The 22,726-nt window shown below is 34.2% G+C and overlaps 1 protein-coding gene across 2 annotated transcripts in view; it reads right to left on the bottom strand.

The window, feature by feature from the left end:
• The window catches only part of LOC148954543 (putative chitinase 10), a 163,574-nt gene that overhangs the window by 110,035 nt on the left and 30,813 nt on the right, over positions 1-22,726 (bottom strand). For both annotated transcript variants that reach the window (XM_089086581.1, XM_089086582.1), the window contains exons 2-3: positions 7,706-7,775; positions 2,179-2,778 (exon numbers count right to left, since the gene is read on the bottom strand). In XM_089086581.1, coding sequence (XP_088942707.1) covers positions 2,179-2,778; positions 7,706-7,775 — 670 coding nt within the window. The remainder of the gene's footprint in view (positions 1-2,178; positions 2,779-7,705; positions 7,776-22,726) is intronic.

Genomic DNA, 22,726 nt, shown 5'->3' with positions numbered 1-22,726 from the left:
ATTTTATTAGGAAATAATGTTAACTTTAAGTAGTTCAAAAGGAACAGACAAGCTTTTCTCGTTTTATTAAGGAATAATTCCTTTCCTGTCTAGCCAAGCTCAGGAATGATAAGCATTTGCTACATTAACAAGTCCTTATCATTCCTTAACTTGGTTGGAAAAGGAGGAAATTTTTCATCACATTCCTTAATAAAACAAGAAAAGTTTGCCTATTCCCCTTTAGTCAGCTAACATCACTCAAGTCAAGCTAACATCATTCCTTAACAACACACATATAGTGCGAAATGAGTCTTTCTTGATAAAACAGGCCTTGACAATACTGTGAACAGACTTCAGAAGAAGGGAAGCACACGTTGTCACAATTACAAGTAAGAAAAGCACTTCATTTTGATAACTAAATTCATCACTTCAGACACAGTCTAGATGTAGTATTATCCATCCATTATCTTACCCCTGATTCTTCAGAAAGGAATGGATGAATATAACCTGAAAGGAGATTACAAGAGACAAGATGCACTTCGTTTTACTTGCATTCTATTCCAATGATTGCTCAGCATAAATATTATACAGTATTGTACCAGGAGTAAAAGGCGATATATTTAAAATACAAGATTCTTTCCTTCTAAAGATGATTAAGGCAGAAATTAAACGTCCCCTAATTGAGTTCAAATACCGCTTCCAAGAGTCTAAAATTTTAATCAGCAAAAAGATAAATTGCATTCTAGCTTCAGTCAAACAACGACGCTAGTCGTTCGAATTTCTCTAACATAATTAGTAGCAAAAAAAAATGCTATGCACAACATTTCTAAGAAAGTTTAAATGGCAAAAAAACCGTGTGAATGCTTGAATCATCAAAAACATTTAAAAGAGACTATTGGACGAGGATTCGCGTCCTTGTGCCACGTGAGCCAATGGCAAGCAGTCCTTACAGCGCAGGACGAAAGAACTGCGTTTGGAAGTGGGGTAGATGTGTTTTTTGAATTTGAATCGTAAGTCTGACTTGAGAAGATCCATTGAGATAGTAGTTTTAACTCTTTCATCTCGGTCACCATTATTGTCATTGAAGTGACCCGTTGCTGTACAACTAAGCATGTAAGTTCAATAAATCTATTGTTTTTCTTATCTGCGTTTATTTCATTTATATGTCTGCGTCTAGTTTAATAGTAGATAACTAGTTCGTAAGTCTCCAAGGTAAATGCTCCCAAAGGAATCTGATCTGCAGACAGTCCGAGAAGAAGAGGCCACGTTTTTTCATCCCTGCAAACACCAAAAGTTGTCATCGCCACAGCTTAGAAGAATGTTTCTAACCCCTGCTAGCCTATAAGAATTCGTATCTCTTAAATCAGGTCTGATTGTGCCATGGAAACAAAGCTTTGAGACGTCAAAACTTATAGTTCAATAATCCTTAATTACTATCAAAACATTACATAACAGTATAAAATTTTACCACATTACGGCGGGAACGCAAATAGCAACTGAAGCTGTTGCTGCGACGCAAAGGGGAACTTCCCTTCCCACGTTCTGTGATGTGTCTCATTTCTGAACCAAATTTTCCATACTATATAATAATTGTGCTGTGATTGAATGAATCACCGTTTCAGTTTATGATCTTCTTTAAGAGTAAAGAAAAAGAAAAAGAAGAAGAAGAATGTACACAGTAGACAAGCTATATCCTCTTAAGCCACAAAACTTGATACCAGGCAAATTAGACTGGGTTAATGACGGAGTAGAGGGATAATCTCTGATAGAAAAGTAATTAAACCGATATACTACACATATTTGTCTGTTTATGTTTTGCTGCAAGGTTCTAATATCATCATTTTAGTTTTATATATTCTTTCAGAACTAAAAAAGAATTACATACCTTAGAAAAGCTCTGCCCTCCTAAGTCTGAGAGGTGGATCTCAACAAACTTAAGTGAAACTTGAGTATCTACTCCTCCTGATGATGCGTTTTATTTTATTATTAATTAAAAAAATCAATTTAATGGGACGTGTGGATTTTAGAAGTAAGCTTTGCTAGTAGTTTGCTAAGATTAGTTTCACGGCTGTCTAAAGATTTAGAACATGCAGGTTTTTTGAAGGACGAAAAAAGACTACTTCTTCAGTTATTGTTCACTTTATATATGATTCTTGCTGTTAGAAAAGTAGACAGAAATAAAGACGAAATATTTCTTACCGATAGCTAAAAGAACTTTCAATTTCGGATTGGCCTTTTTCAGAAGATTCATTTTCTCATAAAGCCCCACTTTACCATCCTTACTTTCATCATTTGCTTCAAGACTTGATATGCGTCCTTTCTTCAGCCAACCAAAGGCAAATATTATATGAGTACAAAGCTGAGGATCTATATCTTCAGGCATAAATTTGCCGGTTTTAGGTCTATACTGAGACCAATTTGTGTAATAACACACTACTTTATATTCTTTTCCGTTTTTAGTTTCCACCGGCTCTGAAATACGATTAAATTTATTTTTGCCACTTTTTTTTGGGCCGATATTTTGGAGTTTGTAGGCAACTGATGTCTCTTGCGACGGTAAAAGAATAGGCTCTATTTCAGGTGCTGATATGCGTGGTCTGAAAACGCTGTCTTTTCTTAGCACTGGGCGACGAATGACCGTTTTTCGGGTCGGGCGAAAATCTTCTTTGTCTTCATCACCGACGTTGTCAATCATACGACGATTTAGATTGGTTGGTATGGGTAATGAGTCACTGAGACCAATTCGATTTGTCTTGTTACGTAACCTCGGTCTAAATAAACTTCGTCGTACTCCTTGAGCTACAAAAAAAAAATAATTTACATTTATAATCTGAAATTTTAAAGAAAGTTATAGTAACAATTAAAACTTCAAAGTAGTCATTATCGAATGGATTGCATGCCCTTTTAAACGAAGATTTATATTCTCATTTTAAGTTGTCAATGAAAACGGGAGCTATCAGAACTCAAGGTATCATTCATCATTCGTGCTCAACGGCCCGAATATCATCGGAAACCAGATTTTGGAAAAATATTTATTATTACATATTGAAACTTTTAATTATTTTAAAATATGAACCTAATCGGCCGTATTATTAATCTTTTTTTTAGGTTTTATCATCATCTCTTCAATGATTTTCTTTTACGATTTGTTTAATATATTTAATTTGTAAAACAGCCTACAAATGAAAAAAAAAAAAAAAAAAAAAAAAAAAAAAAAAAAGGAAAACTTATCTAAATAAACGTAAAGACTCTTGACTGACCAGCCGTTTACATGTGATTTTGAAGGGGGAAGGAGAGTTAAAAGGAATCGAAATAGATGAATTTTACGAGAAATACAAGAAATTATACGAAACATTCAGAGGTTTTTTTAAACTCCTGGTAAGCTCTTCGAGGTGAGCAGCTGATGTAATAAAATAAAGAAAGTTACAATTCATACAATTTGCACGGATATTGCAAACGCAGATGGTAATTTCTTTAAGGTAATTTCTTTTTAATTTCTTATAAATTAAAAAGAAAAGAAAGTTCTTATTAGAAGCTAAAGATTGCCGCTGAGAATTCAAACGAGCCGAAACTAGATTTATGGTAGGTAGGTAACTTGAAGTGTTGCAGGAAATATTCGTTGGCTTCGCCGACAAAAATATCGCGAGAGAAAACTGTTTGTTTCATTTGTTGTTGACTGATTTTGTTTCAACGCAGCAGCAGTCACCTCCTTGAAACTTTTGAAAGGGTATGTCCCAAGAAGACATTTCCGTCAAGGAAAATACTGCACACGTTTCTTAAAGATAGTCTCAAAATAGGCTGTTTCTGCCAACTTAATTATTTCTTTCTTGACATCTAATGAAAGCTGTATTTTTTTAAATGCATGTGTACAAGCCACTACATGGTTGCTTTGCACCGAAAAAAATCTAATCCAATCTATATTTTTACTTCTAAAAATGCATCAACTACAATCTAAGGCTTCGTTACTTTGTCGAAAAGTAGAAACACTATTAATTTCTAATGTGTTTGATGGTGATTACAATTTGATATTTTATCTATCTACGAAATTGCCAGAGAAACACTTTACTTATAATTCCAAAATTACGCCATTGCCTTGCATAATTATTTATGTTTTTTTTGTGCGACCACAAGCGCAAAGACAAATCTCACTACCCTCATTTGTATTTGAAATAACAAAAAAGATAGACCAAATAGCACAAGTATGTAGCAAATACTTGTAGCACACATCTCGTATTTAATCACATATTTCGACCTTTGATTACAAAATAAAGATATAAATCTGGAAACGACAAACGGATCTATGGTTAGTATGAAGAAAAAGAAGAGAAACAATTAAACGAATATTTCACCCGTATACACCAAGGAGCCTTCAGCGTAAAAAAAAAAAAACGACAGAGAAAGAAAAAAAAACGAAAAACAACTAGAATCTAATACTAAAAGAATATAAATAAAAATTGATTTACAACTAAAACAACCTAACTAATATATGTAATTAATACTCAACATAACACACATATAAATTATCTGGGGTGGGGTGGAATTCCAGTATAGGTTAATCGGCAGTGATTGATCTGCCTGAGAAAATTTGGCTGATTTCCGAAAAAAGGGGGAAAGACCCCCTAAAAGCTATAGAATCTAGATGAAAAGCTCACCACCAGATTCATCGTGTCAGAAAACTCAGGTGTAGAGGTTGCAAGCTCTCATCTGCGAAAATATGGAATTTTGAATTTTTGTCAGAGAGAATATCATTGATTTGTGTTTATCTGTTTTTTTGTTCTTTGTTGTTTTTTTCCCAGGGGAGATCGTATCGAACCGGTGGTCCTAGAATATCGCGAGAGGGATCATTGGAATGGAAATTAAAAGTTCTAGTGCCATTTTTAAGTGCCCAAAAAAAGATGGAGGGCAACTGGGCCCCCTCCCACGCTCATTTTTTTCCCAAAGTCACCCGATCAAAATTTTGAGATAGCCATTTTGTTCAGCATGGTCGAAAATATGATAACTATGTCTTTTAGGATTACTTAATTCCTCAAAGACCCCTGGAGGAGGGCTGAAAGTTATGAACTTTACCCAATGTTAACATATAGTATTGGTTATTAGGAAGTATAAAGACGTTTTTAGGGGGGATTTTTTCTGATAGTGGGGGTGGGTGGATCATGGTTTACGTTGGATGATCTTTCCATGGGGGAAGGGACATTACTATGACGGGGACACCGCATTTCCCAGTATTGTTTAAAAAATGATTAGAAATTAAATAAAACAAAACAAGTTTTTCCAGCTAAAAGTAAGGAGCAACATCAAAACTTAAAACGAAGAGAAATTATTACGTATATGATTGGGTCCCCGCCCCCCTAGTCAATACCTCGCCCTTTAAGCCAAAGATTTTTTAGTACTTCCATAAGAGCTATTTATTCTAATTAACGGCCTTTGTGATTAAGGGGTCATTTTTAAAGAATTGGAACAAAAGTCGAACTTTAGCGTAAAAAGTGTGGTATTGACTAGGGGCCGAACCCCCTAATGTATATAATAAAAACATATGAATATAGAAGTTTCTTACGTAAGTTAATTCGTAAGTTACTTATATTTATTACTAATAAAAACATTCGTAAATAAAATTAAACAACCTCGAGAAAGCCATTTAACCAAATAAAAGTAAAATTGATATGCAAATTTTGATTTAATTATTCATGTACGGTGGTCCAAAACCAAAACCTGCACTAATTCAAAAACGTTCAAAAATTAAATAAAAAAAAACAATTTTTTTAAACTGAAAGTAAGGAACGACGTTAAAACTTAAAACGAACAGAAATTATTCCGTATATGAAAGAGACTGTCCCCTCCTCAACGCCTCGCTCTTTACGCTAAAGTTTGACTTTCTCACAATTCTTTTTTTTAAAAAAATAAAAAACTTTAGCGTTAAGAGCGAGCCGTTGAGGAGAAGACAGACCCTTTCATATACGTAATAATTTCTGTTCGTTTTAAGTTTTAACGTCGCTCCTTAATTTCAGTTAAAAAAAATTGATTTTTTATTTAATTAAGAAAAGAGGCCATGTTTGATCCTGGATCTCCAAAAAAAATCTTGAATATTGAAGTGAAACTTTAAGGAAATGTTGAGAAAGATGCCAAACACAATTATGTCCCCTCCTCAATACCTCGGCCTTTACGCTAAGGTTTTTTATTGTAAAAAAAAAGAGCTGTGAGAAAGTCAAACTTTAGCGTAAAGAGCGAGGCGTTGAGGAGGGGACAGCTCCTTTCATATACGGAATAATTTCTGTTCGTTTTAAGTTTTAACGTCACCTTTTTTTTACTTTTAGTTAAAAAACTTTTTTTTTATTTCATAATAGAACCACAACGGATTAGATTCGAAACCTAACTGCAGAAAACACAAAATATGGTTTTAAATTCATTTTGATTGCAGTTTATTTTAAGTCTGAAGGCTTATAAGCTCATCTCTCCTGCCATCCTTTTAAGAATTAACTAAAAAAAAACAAGTTTTTTTAAACTGAAAGTAAGGAGCGACATTAAAACTTAACGAACAGAAATTATTCCGTATATGAAAGGGGATGTCCCCTCCTCAACGCCTCGCTCTTTACATAAAAGTTTTTTATTGTTTTAAAAAATAAAGTTGTGAGACAGAGTCAAACTTTAGCGTAAAGAGCGAGGAGTTGAGGAGGGGAATCTCATCTCTCCTGCCATCTTTTTCAGAAACGTCTTCTTAACACATTAGCATTATAATAGCAGCTTCGATGCTACATTTCCGTGTTTTGTTGAAACATTACCATAATACCAAAACTTTTACTTTTGGCGTAAGAATTTGTAAATTAAATGTCTTATTTTAAAGATCTTGGATTTATTTTAAGTCATAATATGTGACATCTTGAGAAAGTAAGAACCTTAGCCAACTAAATTACAAAAAAAAATTCATCGTTTCCATAATTCACCATATAACAAATCTAGCTAAGAGGAAAAAGGGTGTATATTGTGTTTAGGGTAGCGTCAAACAAACGAATACACGTAGCTGTTTCTCAAACTGATGGTTGATAGAGGAGATACCCCATAACCATACACGGTAAACCAAAATATTCACCGAAGAAAAGGCACTAGGTGCATCTTCAACCCCAATAAAATGTGGTTAAACTTAACCTTAATTTTTTAAGTTGTGTACCTCTTACATTGTTACGTAGAATTAACGTTACGGAGCTTGACTACATAAAAAGTCAATGTCGCCACACATCCGAACAAAAATCTAGTCGCTTTTTCATGCACCTTGGCTGACGTAACTCTTGCTCCCTTTTTCGAAGTAAGAATTAACCTTAACAATTAGTATCTAAAGATTGCGCAAAATATGTGATTTCTGATCAGTTTTTAGGGGTCAACCTCACCCAATTAATAATTAATATGTAATCTAATCACAAAATTCCCAAAAACTAATATACCTAGGCTCAGAGTTAGCCCGTACCTTCTTCCCCCTGTTCAAAAAGTAAACGTACGTTAGAATTTCTTTGGAATGAATTGTTGGTATGAATATATACAGCTATTAAGCAAATTTATACATAACTAATTTCGCAAGCCTCCACGAGAAACCCAGGGGCCACAGTCCCCAATTCGAAAAGCAGTGAATATGACGACTAGAAGGTAGTATTTTTGACATCTATATCTACATCTACATCTATATCTACATCTCTACATCTATTAAGATTATAAACTTATTATCATTTGAACAACTTACGTTCCAGTAATACAGGAAGAACCAGAGCTTGTAGAATTAAACAAACCCAAAGAGGTCCGTCGAAGTTCATCTGAAAAATAGAAACTGATTTAGCTGCTTATGTAAAAATCGACTAATATATTAATGGTCAGGCTAAAAGTTTTGGTATTTCAAAAACGTTACATCACTGGGGTTAGACCTCTGTACAGCCCATGAAAGTGATTTTGTATAGAAAACTACATATTCCTGTCAATAAAATTGCAAAAATACTTATAAGCCCGACACAAGCTCAAACCTGTCGAAACACAATGTGGAAATAACAAGCCTTTTCGTTTTTGAGTCGAAAAGAATCGATGTACTGCGGGTGTCAATTAGGAAGGGGTAGGGGGAGAGCAATAACCGAATAGTTTTTGAAAAATATCAATTTTGGTATTTCCATTAAGAAAATTCCCCCCCCATATTTTAGAATATCTTTATTTTTCTTCATTAAAAAATTATTTGTTTTCTGCTCCTGAAAAAAAAAGCGGTACCAGTGCCCCATGACTTAAACACTTATTAGATTTAACCACTTGTCACGTTGTATTACAGATTTATCTAATACTGATAAATAAATGTAAACGAATAAAGCTTTAGAAACAGGACAACGGCAAGTTTAGATGCAGTGGAATAAAAGACATCCCAACCTGTAAAAGTAACTTCTTTGGCTTTAAAATATTACCTATTTTCCAAGCAGGAAAAAAGTCTAGCAAACCATTTTCCTTCCTATTTTTTACATGCAGGAAAAGCATTGCATTACAGTTTATCACTGCATTGAGGCGCATAGGTAAAAACCTGTACGCTGATTCCAATTATATAAAATTCATTAAGTTTAATGGGTACTTTTCAATTAGCTGGTATACGCGCGATATAATGTATAGGGAAGATGCTAAAAGAAACTAGTCAAACGGATATATGTCAATAGAGAATTGGATCGCAAACCATGGTTTGTCATTGTGTTTACAATATTTAAACTATTGTATTTTGTGATTTAGGGGGGTGGGAAAGGTACCTAGGTTAGGCTACGTATTTTAATATTTGCTATGCTTTACCCCCCCCCCACCCCTTAATGTGCAAATATATACCCCAAAATTGTTTCTAAACTATTATTTTTTCATCATATTTTGTTTTATTTCATTAGCATTAACCAAACTTGGCTTCTCGCGTGGGTACCAGCTAATTGAAAAGTACCGTTTAATATTACCAATTAAAAGTTGAGCCGGATTTTCGGAAAAGGGAGAAGCATCCCCAAAATGTCAGATGATCTTAATGAAAATCACGCCATCAGATTCGTATATCAGGGAACCCTTTTGTACAGGTTTCAAGCTTCGATCTACAGTAATGCATTTTTTTTTTGCTAGAAGTAAGATCACGGACGCGCTTTACGCGTCACTGACTGCTCCTTCATCAATCCTCCCTCTTTATGCTAAAGCTTGACTTTTTGTCAAAAAGCTTTTGTCAAAAGAATTTGAATGAATTTAATTGTTGAATTTGAATTAGAAACATTTTCAAAGAACTTTAAGACTTCAGCATAAAGACCGAGGGTAGACGAAGGGGCAGCCCCCCTCATAAGTGGAATAGCTTCTATACGTTATAAGTTTTAACGCTGCTCCTTACTTTCACTCTAAATTTTTTTTTTTAATTTAATTTTTTAAGATCACACTCTGATTAACGTTTGTTCGTTACATTTTGATTAGTACACTTTTTTTCCAAGATAAAGGATTTTCAGATAATTCGAGCATTTATCATAACCAAGCAACTGTTGGCAATCCATAGTCATATGCATGTACCAGAAATTCATGAAAAAGCTGGTTTATAGATAATTGAATGGCTTCACGTAGCTTTTCACACTGCCATCTAGGGATTACCTGTTAAACTTGCGTTCATACCAAGAGAAAAAATAACAAGAATCACTGAGTGGAAAATAAATTTACCTCGTTTATTCGTTTATTCAAAACCGAGGATTAAATCACTTTCCACATAATATAAATATTTGAGCTAATGACGCGTAAAACCTCAAAATTTGATAATTCGGTTAAGGAAAAATGAAGCAAATATTTTTGCTTATATGCATGCTCTCACCAAGAAATAAAAAAAAAACATAGCGAACACCCAGTTTCATTTTAATTTTATAGTTTGAAACTGAAAGCTTCAGCAGCATTTGACCTCTTTGACTAGGCCGTGGCATAGACATGAACATTTCTGAACTAGGAAGTGTTTTATTGGAATTGTCATTCACGTCACCATTCAAAATAAAATTCACACTAGGTATAGAAATAAAAAGTTTAAAACATTTGTTTACCCCCCCCCCCCCCAAGTCCCCCAAAATGTTTGTCCGACTCGTAAAAACGTAACAAAAATGAAGGTAAACATATTTTGATGCGTAAAAAATTGTAACCACCCTACCCAGGGGGAGAAGTTAGGTGGAATGACCCCCCCCCCCCCGAAATGTTTTTCCGATTGGAAAAACGTTACAAAAATGAATGTAAATACATCTTTTTGACGTAATAGCTTTTCATTGCTTGAATCATTGTATCTATTTGTTAATGGGGATCTGTATTACTAACACTTTGTAAAACATCGGGTCATTCTGAAGTTACGAAAAGTTGGAAAATTGAGATTATATATTTTACGACGAAAGACCGAAATGTGATGAATGTCGGCATTTACCGATGAAAGTCCGAAATAAGGATATTTAATTTCGGATAGTTATCATGACCCCAGGATGCAGGGACTAAAATATTAAAAAATATTAAATGCAGGGAGTGTTTAAGGATATTTACTTTAATATCAAATTTCGGACATAAACCAAACGACTATGTGTTTAGTGACAGTCTTATGACTGTTTATTGACTGTTTTATGACTGTTTAGTTTAGTCACTGAGCTTTCTCAGTCTTATGCAAGGTTTGATGGGGGACAGGTTAGGTTATGAATTTCAGAAATGGGTTAGAAATTAGGTTGGAATCTTAGAAATATAAATCTCAGGAATGCTCAACATTCACCATTAGTACATGGTGAATGTCAACAAATACCAAGTCGCTTGGTGCATGTTCGAAATATTTGTTTAAATATAATTTTTGTTTTCTTCTTGCAAATGTTATGTTTTTTCATTGTTATTATTATATACCCTGTTATGTGTGTTGGCATCACGTGGCATTATTTTGTGTTATTTGTTTTTTCTTTTTGCCATGGCCCAAAGTGACTTTTGCTACAATACATATCTATATCTATCTATCCTTATTTCGGACTTTCACCGGTGAATGTCGACATTCATCAGATTTCAGTCTTTCACCGTAACATATACATATGCATTTTAAAATTAAAAGAAGAAATCTAGTAGTTTTCAAACTTTACCAATCGACTCAGAAGGAAAAACAAGCATATATGGTGAATCCAGGTACGCAAACGGTGATTTATTTTCGGGAAGGGAAGCTCATATTCGTTAAAGCAAGAAAAACCAGGTCATTTACAGGAAAATCATAGGGGATCATAGCTGTTACCAAATTATTGCCATGTGGAACTTACCACCAAATGATAAGATTTGGTGTGAAGACCAAGCCGCGTATTTTACCGAAGAGCTATTTTGTTCTCAAAAATTGAAAGAACAGTTAGACAAGTTGTTTAAAATTATAGTTTGTCTTTTTCTGGCAAATTCGTTGAACACTTCTATGCGCAGAAAGCTGCAAAACAAGTGAAGACGAGGCAAATTACGAGATGTTTCTTGAAGTTGAGAATAGAAGAAAAGAGGACGAGGACAATCTCCAGTATCGACTATTTATATGGAAGGTAAGTGAGGGAAAATTGCAATTCTGGAGAGATTGAAGGATCTAGTTGCATATTTACTCGAATTATGAAGGGGCTAATGAACAAATAGGTATTTCATACCAAATTTAATGACTTAAATATCATTTAACTCTTTTATGTTTATAGTAGAAAGGAAGAACAAATTCTAGTTGTTATTTGTTTTCCACTATTAATGGAAAGAGGGAACGTCATTTTAGATTGCTTTTCCTGAGCTTTGACAGCTTCTGCAGTAATTGTTGTTCCTTTTCTTTCTAGAGAAAATATTCTTAAAAACACAGAGCAAGTTAAAATTTCATTCATAATCCGGATTTGCAATCTCATTTCTATACGGCCAACCTTCAACTGTATTATTTTACAACCCCCGAGCTAACGGGACGGGTCAACAAGTCCTCAACAGATAACTTCGTTGAACGCACAATTTTGTGCTAATACAGACACAGCGTGGTGGTAGTTAATGGGATTTTGTGGGCGACCTTAAGCACACCAATCTACAGTCGAACACAACAGGACTAAATTTGCGTTGCGAAGACAACGTGAAATGTCGCAGTAACCTTGGTTGACCTTACCAATATTTTCTTCAAGAAACATGATAGCATGTTTCTTAAAGGTGGTCTCAAGTACACTGCTTCTGCTTAAAATTAGCTATATTTCCTATTTCTTGATACAAAACCAATACTGTAATTTATGAAAAAGCACTATGTGGTGTATACAAGCAAGCGTTGTGCTTGTTTAGCTCCAAAATATGAAATCTATCTCTTTTTTCCGATTTATTTGATTGGTAGAACGATTTCGTTGCAAAAATAAATTTGGTACTGGTGCATTATACCTAACACACGTAAGAAGTCAAGTTTGGTTAATGCTAATAAGATAAATAAAATAGGATGAATATATAATAATTTAGAAACAAATTTGGGCTATATATTTGCACATTAGGGGGGCGGGGGTGGGGGAAAGGCAGATCATATATTGAACAAATAACCTAGCCTCGGCACCTTCCCCCCACCCTAAACTCCAAAAAACAACAGTTTAAATATTGTAAATTCAGTAATAAACAACGCTTTGCGATCAATTGAGATAGCAAATACACGATTTACGAGTCTCCGTGTCTGCATTCCTTTGACAGTCTATACGCTGTGTTAGGTATAGGGCACCAGTACCGTAAATTTTTCTAAGCTCTTCTGTTGAGAATTATGTGCGCATCACAAGTACTCTATTCTTATTTTCTGTTTTTGAACATGACATACTATTCTTGCTTACATATCACTCTGTGTGATTGACCTGAAGACATGTATTTCTTAATAGGTACGCCAACCAGCAATAGTTACATACCATTAATCGCCAAAGGTGGCCATTGTTTAACACACGGATTTATCAAACAGTTCGTAGTAACGAACTGTAAGTAAGGAGCGACCCGGCTCAATAGCAATCAAAACTCCAAAAAACAGAATCTTGATGCCAATAGATATTTTAAATAAATCAGATTTTTATGCTGATTTCAAATATATAAGTTTCATCTAGTTAGGTTGTACTCATTAAAAGCTGTACGCCTGAGAAAATGGGAATTATTTTGGCAAAAAGGAGGAAACACCCCATAAACGTCCCGGAACTTTAATGAAAATCTCATCACAGGATCCAACTCTTCATAAAATCCTATTGTAGAAGTTACAAGCTTTTATCTGCAAATATGTGGAATTTTGTATTTTTGTCAGAAGAAAGATCACGGATGCGTGTTTATTTTTTTATTTATTGTTTTTTAATTTCCCCAGGGGTGATCTTATCGATCCAGTAGTCCTAGAATATTGTAAGAGGGCTCATTTGAACGGAAATTTAAAGTTCTAGTGCCCTTTTTAAGGGACCAAAAAAATTGGAGGGCAGCTTGGCCCTCTTCAACGCTCATTTTTTTCCCTAAGTCACCCAATTAAAATTTTGAGATAGCCATTTTATTCAGCGTATTTGAAGATCTAATAAATATGTCTTTTAGGATGACTTAATCCCCCAGAGTTCCCAGGGGAAGGGCTGCAAGTTATGAACTTTGCCCATTGTTTACATAAATTAAAAAAAAACTTTCCGAAAAAAAAGTTTTTAAAAGAAAATTAAAGGCAATTTTAAACTTAAGCAAAGGATATAAAAATACCTGTTAAATTAAAACTCAAAACGACCAGAAATTTCTATTAAAGAATAGATGAAATCAAAAACGAAAAGAAATTAAATAATCAATCATAGCAAAAAACACTCAACAAGTAATAATATAAATGAATAAATAGATCTTAAAGTGAGTAATGCTTAGTTGAATATGAAAATCAAGCTTAAAACGAAAACAAATATTTTGCTATTAAAGTATAAATGAAACTTAAAACGAACAAAAATTAAATAAACAATCAATGCGAACAAACATACAATATATATTAATGTAAATAAATAAATAAATCATAAAACGAGTGAAACTTAAATTGAATATGCAAATCAAGTTTGAATCGAATAAAAATAACTACAAACAAGAGTTTGGGTATCGCCTCACTGCAGAAGCCTAAAAGCTACTGCGTCATTTGCGCTTTACTGAAAACAATTCTTTGAAATGTTTTCACTTTTGTAACTTTAAGAAATCAAAAATTAATTGAGATTTTAGGGAATAAATATCAGCATATGTATATTAAATTCAGTAAACTAATTTGAATTTTTTTTTCAGTAAAGTACAAATTAAATTCTGGCTTTTAGAAAGCATAGGGGTTTTAAACCCTACTCATATTAATTTATGCTCGTTTTGAGTTTGACTCTAATATTTATTTTAATTTTTGTTCGTTTTGGGTTTCATTTATTTATTGATACTGATTTGGGGTAGTTGTATACTTCGTAGATTATACGATAGTCCGGACGCCACGTGTTGAAAATGTGAATCATACCACGACATAATGGGGCTGATACGAGAAGTAGCCTACCCTCCACCCCCCTAAACTGACTATGTGGATTCAAAAATATCAATGACACTTGCTTGCGAGTGGTGGAACACTCTGAAACTTGACATTTTATTATATTTTGGTGTTTCAAGCAAGAAAATGCATGTTCCACAAAGTTTGAGGTGCAGTTTTCCGCTCAAATAGAAATGCCTAGAAGCCATAGAATGTTTTCGTAACAAACTAACACGATCAGTTAGAAAAAATGGCAGAGTTAAAAAAAAAAAATGGCAAAACCATATGAGTCGTGAACAGTCTTAGAAACTATAAACAGAATCAAATTCAATATTAGATGCATAATGATATTAATTGTTGAAAGATCAACCAGTTAAAGATTTTTTTTCAGTGTAATTTTTATTTTCATTTTCAATGCCGTAAGAGCTGAAAAAGAATAAATTTGTAATATACGAATAATTTTTACAGTTAAAAAAGGGGGCAGTATCCAAATTTTGCTTGTAGTGAAACTATATCTGTCTTGACCAATCTTGAAAAGAACTAATAAATTAAATTAAATATTTGATGCATAATGATATTAATTGCTAAAAGCTCATCAGTTCAAAATTTTACTGTAATTTTAATATTTATTTTCAATAGTAAGTACAAAAGAAAATATTTGTAATATAATTTGTTTTCAGTAAAGTGTCAATGACGCAGTAGGTTTTAGGCTTCTACATTCAGGCGATACCCAAACTCTTGTTTTGAGTTATTTTAATTCGATTCAAATTTCATTTGCATATTCAATTTAAGTTTCACTCGTTTTAAGATTTATTTATTCATTTACATTAATATATATTGTATGTTTGTTCGCATTGATTGTTTATTTAATTTCTGTTCGTTTTAAGTTTCATTTGTACATTAATAGCAAAATATTTGTTTTCGTTTTAAGCTTGATTTTGATATTCAATCTAAGCACTACTCGCTTTAAGGTCTATTTATTCATTTATATTATTACTTATTGTATGTTTGTTTTCTATGATTGTTTATTTAATTTCTTTTCGTTTTGGGTTTCATTTATTCTTTAATAGTAATTTATTGTCGTTTTTATTTTGAATTTTAACATGTATTTGTATCTGTTGAGCATAAGTGTAAAATGGCCTTTAATTTTATTTTAAAAAACTTTTTTTCGGAATTTTTTTTTAATTAATTTTTGTTCGTTTTTGATTGAAAAAAGTTTCAAATTTTTATGGCATGGGGGGGGGGGGTACTTACTGTCCGATTACCCTTGACTTTAAAAAACAGATCTAGAACTTTCAATTTAAATCGAATGAGGCTTTTTTCAAAGTCTATACGATTACCTCTTTGATAAAAACCTTATATAACGACAACGCCTTCTATAAAAATCTTATATGCCCCCAGGGCATAAGTTAAAACCCATGCCCTGAGGGTTGTGGGGGAGTGTCCTCCTCAAAAATATATTTTCCATCTGGAAATCAACTACACTGAACAAAATGGTTATCTGAAAATTTTGATTGTATGTGTTTTGGGAAATGATGGGCGTGGGGGGGGAGGGAATAGTTATACTCCAATCACTTTCGACTATTAAAAAGGGTACTAGCCCTTTAATTCCCAATCGAATGAGCATGTTTTGAAGTTTCTACGACAACGCCTTCTATAAAAGCCTTATATGCCCCCAGGGCATAACTTAAAACCCTTGCCCTGAGGGTTGTGGGGGAAATCCTCCTCAAAAATATATTTTCTATGTGCAAATCAACCACACTAAAAAAAATGGCTATCTGAAAATTTTGCTTGGAGGTATTTGAGGGAATGATGGGCGTGGGGGGGACTAGTTGCCCTCTAATCATTTTCGACTATTATAAAGGGCACTAGCCCTTTAATTTCCAATCGAATGAGCCAGTTTTAAAGTTTCTACGACAACGCCTTCTATAAAAACCTGATGTGCCCCCAGGGCATAACTTAAAACCCTTGCCCTGGGGGTTGTGGGGGAGTGTCCTACTTAAAAACATATTTTCTATCTGAAAAACAATAATGGTAACTAAAATGGATATCTAAAAATTTTGATTGGATGTGTTTGGGGGAATAATGGGCGTGGGGGGCTAGTTCCAGTTAAATAATGTTTAATTATTATAAAGAGCATTAGCCCTTTAAATTTCCAATCGAATGAGTCTGATTTGAAGATTCTGCGACAACGCCTTTTATAAAAACCTTATATGCCCCCAGTGCATAACTTAAAAGCCGTGCCCTGAGTGTTGCGGGGGAGTGTCCTTCTAAAAAACACTTTTTTTATCGGGAAATCAACTACGCTGAATCAAATAGCTATCTCAAAATTTGGATTGGATGTGTTTGGGGAATGATGGGCGTGGTGGGCTAGTTGCCCTCCAATCTTTTTCGACTATTAAAAAGGGCACTAGCCCTTTAATTTCCAATCGAATGAGCCAGTTTTGAAGTTTCTACGACAACGCCTTCTATAAAAACCTTATATGCCCCCAGGGCATAACTTAAAACCCTTGCCCTGAGAGTTTTGGGGGAGTGTCCTCCTCAAAAATAAATTTTCTATCTGGAAATCAACTACCCTGAACAAAATGGCTATCTCAAAATTTTTATTGGATGTGGTTGGGGGAATGATGGGCGTGGGGAGGGGAGGGGGGCTAGTTACACTCCAATCACTTTCGACTATTGAAAAAGGCACTAGCCCTTTAATTTCCCATCGAATGAGCCTGTTTTGAAGTTTCTACGACAACGCCTTCTATAAAAACCTTATATGCCCCCAGGGCATAACTTAAAACTCTTGCCCTGAGGGTTGTGGGGGAGTATCCCCATCAAAACATATTTGCTATTTGGAAATCAATTACGCTGAACAAAATGGCTATCACAAGATTTTGATTGGATGTGTTTTGGGAACTGATGGGCCTGGGGGGGGGCTAGTTTCCCTACAATCATTTTCGACTATTGAAAAGGGCACTAGCTCTCTTGATTATAATTTGACTAACTCCCGTTTGAAGTTTCGAAAAAGACCCCTTCCGTATAAAGGGTCTCTGGGGAAAAAATAATATTAATAAAAAATTGAAGCCTGAGTTATAGTCACCGCTATGGCGTTGACTCTGATAGTAATGTTTGTTTGGACGTATACAGACGTTTTCAGGAGAAATTTTTTCTGGTGGGGGGGGGCGGATGAAGGAGGAGGTTACTTGGGAGAATCTTTCCGTGGAGGATGTTTCCTTGGGGTAAGGGACATTTCTATGAAGGCGGCACTGGATTTCCCAGCATTATTTAAAAAACGATCAGAAATTAAATTAAAAAAAACAAGTTTTTTCAGCTGAAAGTAAGAAGCAACATTAAAACTTAAAACGAACAGAAAGTATTACGTTTATGAGGGGGCTCGCCCCCAAGTCAATACCTCGCTCTTTACGCTACAGTTTTTTTAGAACTTTCAAAAGAGCTATCTATTCTAATCAAACAGCCTTTGTGATTCAGGGGTTTGTGATTTAAACGAAATTTTAACTTTAGCGTAAAGAGCGTGGTATTGACTAAGGGGAAAACCCCCTCATATACGTAAAAACATATACGTAAAAAAAACCATAAAAAAAGCGATACGGCTCAATAGTAATCGAAACTTTAAAAAACGGAATTTTCAGGTCAATAAATGTATCAAAAGAATGGGCTTATATTGCTGATTCTAAACATATAAATTTTATTAAGTTTAGCATTACTCATCAAAGGCTACGAGCCTGAGAAAATTTACCTGATTTTGGAAAGAGGGGGGAAACATCCCCTATAAGTGAAAAAATGTTAATGAAAATCACACCGTCAGATTCAGAGTATCAGAAAACCCTATTACATAGGTTTCAAGCTCATATCTGCAAAAATGTGCAACTTTGTTTTTTTGGCCAGAAGAAAGATCACGGATGCATGTTTTTTTTTTTTTTTTCAATGGTAATCGTACCGACCCAGTGGTCTTACAACATCAAGAGAGAACTCATTCGAAAGGAAACTAAAAGTTATAGTGCCCTTTTCAGTGACCAAAAATGCTGGAGGGTAACTTGGCACCCTCCCACGCCCCTTTTTTCCCAATCTCGTCTGATTCACAAGGAAGCAAGTTTTTTTTGTACTTTCATCAGAGATATTTATTCTAATTAACGGCCTTTGTGATTAAGAAATCATTCTTAAAGAATTGGAACACGATTTGAAATTAACGTAAGGAGCGAGGTATTGGCTAGGGGACGAACCCCATAATATACGTAATAAAATATAAGAATATAGAAGTTCGTAACGTAAGTTAATTTGTTAATTACGTCAGAACCAAATTTAGAGAAAGCCATTTAGCAAAAGAAAAGTAAAATTAATATGCAAATTTTTTTTTACTTATTCAATGATGATGAGCCAAAATAAAAGCTGCATTAACCAAAAAACGATCAGAAATTAAATATAAAAAAACAAATTTTTTAAACTGAAAGTAAAGAGCGACACTAAAACTTAAAACGAACAGAAATTAGTCCATATATGAAAGGGGCTGTCCTCTCCTCAACGCCTCGCTCTTTACGCTAAAGTTTTTTATTGTTAAACAAAAATAAAGTTGAAGAAGAGTCAAACTTTAGCGTAAAGAGCGAGGCGTTGAGGAGGGGACAGCCCCTTTCATATACGGAATAATTTCTGTTCGTTTTAAGTTTTAATGTCGCTCCTTACTTTCAGTTTAAAAAACTTGTTTTGTTTTTTTTATTTAATCCCAAACATAAAACCCATACAAAGCTGATACTTTGAAGCTTAAGACAGCTTGATACATTGAAGCTAAGATTATCTGGTTCAAACAATGAGCAATATGCCTACCTTTCTGCTAAATGATCGCAATAGTAGGGGTGGTTTTGAAAAGTCCCGGATCAAAACTAGGTTCAAGATTTGGCATGTTTTTACGTTGAATTTGGATTAGCTCGTTTTTAGACCGTAACCATCTGACTTTTTTCAGATTAATTAAAAAAAACTTTTTCCACAAAATAAGTTTTTCAAAGAAAAGTAAAGAACTCCATTAAACAAAAAATGAGCAAAAATCAATTCAATAATCAACCAAGCACGACATAAATACTAATCAGCAACGATAAATAAATGAAATTAGAAACAAACAGCATTTACAATAAAATAACCGAGTAAAACTCAAAACAAGCTGAAATTAATATGAATATGGCTAAAAAGCCTGTTAACTACCCTAGAACAGAACATAATTTGCACTTTACTGAAACAATATAAATGTTTTTACTTTCATAACTTCAATAAATCAAATAATATTAACATTTTGATTACTAAATATCAGTATATGTATATTAAACTGACAATTCACTTTCATTTGTATTTTTTTTCAATAAAGTGCAAATTATGTTCTGACCTTGGGAAGGCATAGAAGTTTTGAGCCCTACTCATGTTAATTTCTGCTCGTTTTGAGTTTGACTCGGTTATTTATTGTAATTTCTGTTTGTAATTTCATTTATTTATCGATGCTGATTTGTGATGATTTCACGTTTGTGTAGATTATTTGATTTTATTTTTTGCTCGTTTTTGGTTTAATGGAGTTCATTACTTTTCTTTGAAAAACTTATTGTGTGGAAAAAGTTTTTTTAATTAATTTCTGTTCGTTTTATATTGACATAGTCTTTTCAGGGAAAAAAATAATACTTTAAATCTTTTCTTTTTTTTAAGACTTTATAGTTTGGCCAGCTATTTGTATGCTGGAGAAAAATTTCCAGCAATTTTTAACAACATATACACTTTCAAAAACCTAGACATAGATCGTAGTGTTTAAATTAGTTTCATATCTTCTGTAGTTGACCTGAACTGCAAAACTTGATATCATTTGCAAAAAAAAATCTGTTTACTTTCTTTGATAGCTTGGATACACTTACGCTATTTTGATCTAGTTAAATTTTAAGAGCAGAAGTAGCCCCGAAAGTTTGAACATAAGAGCAGAAGTGGCCCCGAAAGCTTGAACATAAGTCATTCTTGGGATACTGCTGAGATGCCTTATTGGAAATTAATTAAAAAAAAACTTTTTCCAAAAAATAAGTTTTTCAAAGAAAAGTAAAGAACTCCATTAAACAAAAAATGAGCAAAAATAAAATCAAATAACATACCAAGCGTGAAACTACCACAAATAAGTATTGATAAATAAATGAAATTTAAACCGAACAGAAATGACAAACAAAAACCGAGTCAAACTCAAAACGAGAAGAAATTAACATTATTTGGGAGCAAAACCCCTATGCCTTCCCAAGGCCAGAACAAAATTTGCACTTTACTGAAAAAATATAAATGTTTTTACTTTTATAACTTTAATAAATAAAAGAATATTAACATTTTGATTGCTAAATATCAGTATATGTATATTAAACTGACAATGCACATTCATTTGTATTTTTTAAGTAAAGTGTAAATTTTGTGCTGGCCTTGGGAGGGCATAGGGGTTTTGCGCCCAACTTATGTTAATTTCTGCTCCTTTTGAGCTTGACTCGGTGTTAGTCGGCGTTAGTGATTGGCTATCCAATCACTTTCAACTATTAAAAAAGGCACTAGCCCTTTCAATTCTCCATTGAATGAGCCCTTTTGAAGTTTCTACGACAACACTTTCAATAAAAACTTTATATGCCCCCAGGGCATAACTTACAACCCTTTTACTGAGGGCTCTAAGGCGGTTATCATCCTAAAAGACCTAATTTCCAGAACTGTCAACTACGTTGAACAAAATGGATATCTCAAAATTTTAATTGGATGTGTTTGGGAAAATGGTGGGCGTGAGAGGGGCGTTAGTCGCTATCCAACCAGTTTCAACTATTAAAAAAGGCACTAGCCCTTTCAATTTCCAATTGAATAAGCCATTTTGAAGTTTCTACGAGAACGCTTTCAATAAAAACTTTATATGCCCCAAGGACATAACTTACAACCCTTGCCATGAGGGCTGTGGGGGGAAGGGTTGTCATCCTTAAAGACCTAGTTTCCAAAATTTTCAACTACGTTGAATAAAATGGCTATCTAAAAATTTTGATTGGACGTGTTTGGGGAAAAGGTGGGCGTTAGAGGGGGGTTAGTTGCCCTTAAATCATTTTCGGCTATTAAAGTGGGTACTAGCCCATTGAATTTCAAATCGAATGAGCCCTTTTTCAAGTTTCCACGACAAATATTTCAATAAAAACCTCATATGCCCCCAGGGCATAACTTATAACCCTTGCCCTGAGGGTTGTGGGGGAGTGTCCTTCTCGAAAATATATTTTCTAACTGGAAATCAACTACGCTGAACAAAATGACTATCTCAAAATTTTTATTGGTTGTGTTTGGGGGAATGAATGGCGTAGGGGGGGGGGGGGTTGTTGCCCTCCAATCACTTTCGACTATTAAAGAAGGCACTAACCCTTTGAATTTCCAATCGAATGAGCCGTTTTTGAAGATTCTACGACAACACCTTCTATAAAAACCTTATATGCCAAAACATATTTACTATCTGGAAATCAACTACGCTGAACAAAATGGCTATCTCAAAATTTTGATTGGATATTTTTGGGGGAATCATGGGCGTGGGGGGGCTAGTTGCCCTCAAATCAGTTTCGACTATTAAAACAGGCACTAGAACTCTGGATTTCCAATCGAATGAGCCCCTTTTGAAGTTTCTACGACGACCCCTTCCATATGAAGTGGCCTGCTCTAAAGGAAAAAAAAAAATGATACATTGTACCCATATCGATCTCCACTATAGAAATGTCAAGCATTCCAATCACTTTCGACAATTTCTACGACAACGCTTTCTATAATAACCTTATATGCCCCAGGGTATAACTTACAACCCTTGCCCTGAGGGCTGTGAGGGGGTTGTCATCCTCAAAGACATGATTTCTGGACCTTTCAACTACGTTAAACAAAAAAAATGGTGGGCGTGAGAGGGGGGTTACTTGCCCTCCAATAACGTTCGACTATTAAAAAGGGCACTAGCCATTTCAATTTCCAATCGAATGATTCCTTTTTGAATTTTCTATGACAACACTTTCTATAAAAAAAAACTTATGTGCTCCCAGGCATAACTTACAACCCTTGCCCTGAGGGCTGTGGGGGGACGGTCATCCTCAAAAACATAATTTCCAGACTTTTCAAGTACGCCGAACAAAATCGCTATCTAAAAATTTTGACTGGATGTATTTGGGGAAATCGTGGGCGTGAGATGGGTGTTACTTATCCTACAATCACTTTCGACTATTAAAAAGGGCACAAGACCTTCTAATTTACAATCGAATATGCCCTTTTTGAAGTTTCTGCAACATCGCT

Source organism: Artemia sp. Qi Xiang Cuo, chromosome 3, assembly GCF_049724085.1.
Source record: "Artemia sp. Qi Xiang Cuo chromosome 3, ASM4972408v1, whole genome shotgun sequence".
Taxonomy (NCBI): Eukaryota; Metazoa; Arthropoda; class Branchiopoda; order Anostraca; family Artemiidae; genus Artemia; species Artemia sp. Qi Xiang Cuo.
Note: the sequence above shows the minus strand (reverse complement) of the source record. Positions and strands in the feature narration are given on the sequence as shown.